At 43.6% G+C, this 4,539-nt stretch overlaps 1 protein-coding gene across 1 annotated transcript; it reads right to left on the bottom strand.

Annotated features, from left to right (window-relative positions):
- Positions 1–2,612: 2,612 nt before the first annotated feature.
- LOC107090721 (CCAAT/enhancer-binding protein beta-like) lies at positions 2,613–4,053 on the bottom strand. The gene has a single exon (XM_015384273.1). It carries the CDS (start codon positions 3,889–3,891, stop codon positions 3,028–3,030), a length of 864 nt encoding a protein of 287 aa, XP_015239759.1. The 5' UTR covers positions 3,892–4,053; the 3' UTR covers positions 2,613–3,027.
- Between the last annotated feature and the right edge of the window lie 486 nt (positions 4,054–4,539).

Below are 4,539 nucleotides of genomic sequence, written 5' to 3'. Positions count from 1 at the left end.
CTTCCTACCATTAATTAAAGCAAGTCTAATTAAAGCAAGAAAAACAGCCCCACCACCACTTTACTGTTGGTATTAATGGGACACCCACATTCTGAAAAATCCAACATTTGTGTTGTCTGTCCAAAGATTGTTTGCCTAAAAAGTCTTGTGGATCATCAAGATCCTTTCCAGACAGTAAACAAAACAAGCCTTAATGTTTGTTTTTTTTTGCTCAGCAGTGGGTTTGATCTTGGAGTACTGCCATTTAGCCATCATTGTCTCTTTTTTATGGTGGAGGGATAAACACTAACTTTAGCTTAGGTAAGTGAAGCCTGCCTGCACCTTGTTGGATGTTTTTGTTAGGTATTTTCTGAACTCTTTCATGAGTCATTGCTATGTTGGAATAATTTTGGTTGGCCGTCCACTCCTGAAAAGGTTGATCACGGCTCCATTCTCTTGTCATTTGTAGATAACGGGTATCTTGTGGTTCGCTGGAAGCTATAGAAATGGCTTTCTAGACAGATCTGTTTTTTTTTTTTTTTTTACTCTTTTGCTGCTGAATTACTTTGGATCTAAGCACAATGTCTAACTTTTAAAGGGATTTAGGGCCAAAAAAGTTAAGGCACCCTGTAATGTGACTGTTAAAGTTCACATATCGGTCTACTTTGATGATTTATATTTTATTATTTTTGTATTTTACAAATCAGTTTTAAAAGAGGAAAAGAGAACATATCAGCTATCCAAAATTATGACTTGAAGATGTAAAACATGTGATGTTTTTAACTAAATGATAACAATAATTAATATAACTGGAGTTATATATCATCTTTGTGACGCTATGTTCCTAAATCAGTACAACAATGTAAGCAAAGTGGTTTGAGGAACAATTTATTACATTACTTTATGACTCATAGAAGAAAAAATGTCCTTCATTGCAACACTGGCAAAGACACTGGGATGACAGGTGTGTGCTTTTGTGTGTGTGTTTGTATTGGTTTATCAGAGGAGCTTTTAGCAGACCAGTTTGGAGGGGTTGTGATGCAACAAGGAGTTTTTTTTACAGACAGGCACTGCCCATTGACGGTAAAACGAGGAAAGAGGGCCGGACTGAACTCTGTAGAGAGGAGGTCATCCTGTGTGGGAATTTCCCCCTCTAGCTTGAGGGGGGCCAGAAGCTGAAGTGGGATCGCTTGTGGCGGCGTTGGGAAATCGACCGTAGGGGGGTGGGGTCATCGAAGAAAAAGATGTTTCAAAGAATCCTCAAACTGTTTCAGGGAGAATTTGGAGGAATGAAATCTGATTCCTAAGGGAGCTTTTATATGATAGATGTCATTTGCTCCACTTCTTTTCATACCAGAGGGCCGGAAGCCAAAACCACAACTCCTTACAGCTATTGTTAAGCAGGATAACAATGTGTTTTTTTGTTTTTTTTTTATGTGGGTGTAACATTCTTCTATGTGTTGGAAAAGGGAGGATGTTGCACAACCCATAAAAGCTAACCAAATCATCAATGACTGTGTTGAAACATCCAAAGTATGATCTCCCACTGCACAAACAGTGCAACACTCCTTTCTGTGCTCCATTTCTATGTTAAACTGCAACACAATTTTCCCCCCGCAAGTGTAGTAGGTTTTACTTCCCACCCTGACTTGCTTAAATCACGTCACACTCCTTGTCTTTATCTGCTCTCCTCTGGGCTTTTGCTTGCATGTAGATACGATTCATAGCGCACACAGTAAAACGCAGTCTGAGCGCTTCATGGTGGTAAATTCCACCATGAAGCCATTGGTCAGCTTATCAGCTGTGCCTGCTGACTCCTATCCTGTCTTAAATTCTCTAACATATCGCCTTTGCCACCAACCAGCCAGTCCTGTCGGCTGATCAGGTGTGACCTCAGCAGGTAGTGCGGTGAGGTTAGTTGCTGATTAATTTCCATGCGACCTTGAACCCCTCTCTGGGCCAGTGGACCCAGCAGGCTATTGACAGAGCCTCGCGCTAAAGATAAAGCGAGCGTTTCTGTGCTGTGTGCAAAAGTGACCAAGTCTTTTTTCGTTTGCTTTTTGCTGCTCTCAGCAGTATCATTTCAGTATAAATTGGCTGGATTTATTTCAGGATCAGTGCACTTTGTGTCAAATCATTAAGTCAAACAGAAACTTGCCAGTTAAGGCGCCTAAGGAGTCTGGTTTAGGAGGTTAAAGCAAATAAGTTGCTCATACTGCATAAGGCATGTTGAATGCATTTACTTTTTCTTGTAAATGTATGAATTTGAAGAAGTTACTTGCCAAAATAAATGCATTTGTAGTATGTTTTCTCAGGATGGGATATTGGTGCAAATTAAGTTGTTTTTTGGTGTTTATGTTATAATATGACCTTTTATTAGTGTGAATCTACATAGCTGGATTTGTTTCATCCGCTACAGTTGATGTGAATTGTCTCTATGTTGAATAAACCTAACTGAAGTTGGAAATTGCACATTTTTCCTGCAGCTAAGCTTCTTGTGTCACTGCAATATGTTGTAACTTTAAACGTGCTGTTACACAGACCATGATGAGCATGGATATTAGGCAAGCCTATAAAGCATGGCGTAAACAAAGAAAATAAGAAAAAAACAAGCGAAAATCTTTAACCAAAGTATAAATCTGTTTAATTCAATAAAATATCAAGTACAATTAAAGCATTTCACCTTTCAATATTAAATAATTAGACTTATTTCATTCATTGGCAATACTATTTCAAAGAGTTGCATCATTTCACTGCAGCACAACTCTTCCCCTGACAGCCATTGCTGCAGACACAGTGTACACAAAATGAAGAAATTCACAAGGAATGGATGTGAAACCTGCACAGAAATACTGCACACACACACACACACACATATATATAAAATTTGACATCTGAGAATAAAGCTAAGCTGACATGTGAAGGAAGAGTCGTTGATGGTTGCGCAACCCCATGCACCCACTTTGTTCAGTCTCTTTCTGTGTCCTTGTAAACCGGTGGGTGAGTAGTACCCCATGTTTTCAACATGTGTAAAGTCCAGCAGGGTGTCTAACACTGTCCGGTTGCAGAGAGCAGGTTGCGCAAGGTGGCCAACTCTCTGGACAGCTGCTCCACGCGCTTCTGTAAACGGTCGTTCTCCACAGCCAGCTCCAGCACTTTCTGTTGCGTCTCCATGTTGCGCATCTTGGCTTTGTCCCTGCTCTTCCTCACGGCGAGGTTGTTCCTCTCCCGCCTCAGCCGGTACTCCTCGCTGTCCTTATCCAGGCGTTTCTTTGATTTGCCTCCGGACGATTTGCCGCCGTGCGACGGCGACCTGCTGCTACCTGACGGCGCAGGTGTGCCGGGCGGGCTGGAACAGGTCGAGGACGCGGTGGAAATGTTCCCAAGACTCCCACTGGTGGATTGGTAATGAAGGTAGGACCTCATGTCGAAACCAGACGAGCCGTTTTCCATTTTGGGGTCTTCCTGGCTGTCTTCCCTGTCTGCTGGAGCGGTGGGTCGGTAGCGGCTCCCCACCAGCTCCGCGCTCAGCACGCCGTCCACCCGGGTCTCCTGCAGCTCCGTATAAGCCAGTCCGTAGGGCTCCCGCAACTTATCGCACTGACTCGCCTCCAGCTCGTTCAGCAGAGAGTAGTTTTTATAGTTGTGGAGAGCCGTGACTCTTTTGATCTTACTATCCCCGAGGTAGTCGGAGAGCTGTGCGCCCTGCTGCTGCTGCGGCTGCTGCTGCGGGCAGTGCAGGGCTGAGTCCAGGTACGCGCTGAAGTCTATGGCTCTCTCCCGCTCCTCCACACCCAGCTCCGTCATTGAGTCGCCGATCCTCCAGTACGAGCCGCCGCCGATGGGAGCGATGACCCCGTCTCTGCCGTGGATCGCGAAGCCGCCCTCCTCGTACAAGCCGGCCACTTCCATGGATCTAAAGAGCCGCCGGGTTGCAGGCGCGCGCAGGGCTGAGTTCAGGCGCCCTGACAGCAGTTGTGAAACGCGTCGGGAATGCGCTGCGTTTTAAATCCTCCTCTGTCTCCCTTGCCTGTGGTAACACGCAGTAATAAGTTTGCGGAGGCTTCACTTTGACAGATCTTCCTGTCTCTTGGGGGGGTTTTATTCAGAGCGGGAGGGCGGGGCCAAATTGGGCAGGTGTGTGACGCAAGAATCAACTGAACAACCTGTACTACTTGTACAGGTTATTTCCCGCTATAAATGTGTCGATTTTGCACCGGAAGACGTTCAAAACAAACATTTTCATCTTGATCTTTATAAAAATATAATTGAAATGTCAGTTTGTTTCAGTATTTCTTTACTTCAGAAAGTGAAACTCAAGTAGAAGCATTGCACACATTCAAACCTCCCAAGCCTTTATACTGTATCTATTCATTTGAACTATACAGCCTACTTGTCCCCACCAACAATTAAATGTGAATAACATGTTTATAATTTATAATACAGCTTTGTTGCAGCAGTAGAGGGGTTCTAGATGGATAATATTCACAGAAAAAAACATGTTTGATCTAAAATGTTAATTATTTATTTTACAATTTTGGTATAATTCCTGCTCTAAGC

Source organism: Cyprinodon variegatus, unplaced genomic scaffold (assembly GCF_000732505.1).
Source record: "Cyprinodon variegatus isolate N-32 unplaced genomic scaffold, C_variegatus-1.0 Scaffold309, whole genome shotgun sequence".
Taxonomy (NCBI): domain Eukaryota; kingdom Metazoa; phylum Chordata; class Actinopteri; order Cyprinodontiformes; family Cyprinodontidae; genus Cyprinodon; species Cyprinodon variegatus.
The sequence above is the reverse complement of the archived record's forward strand: the minus strand, read 5'-3'. Positions and strand labels throughout refer to the sequence as shown.

Bases quoted from the DNA above. Each gene is read 5' to 3' on its own strand.
- LOC107090721 (XM_015384273.1), bottom strand. From the start codon at position 3,891: ATGGAAGTGGCCGGCTTGTACGAGGAGGGCGGCTTCGCGATCCACGGC.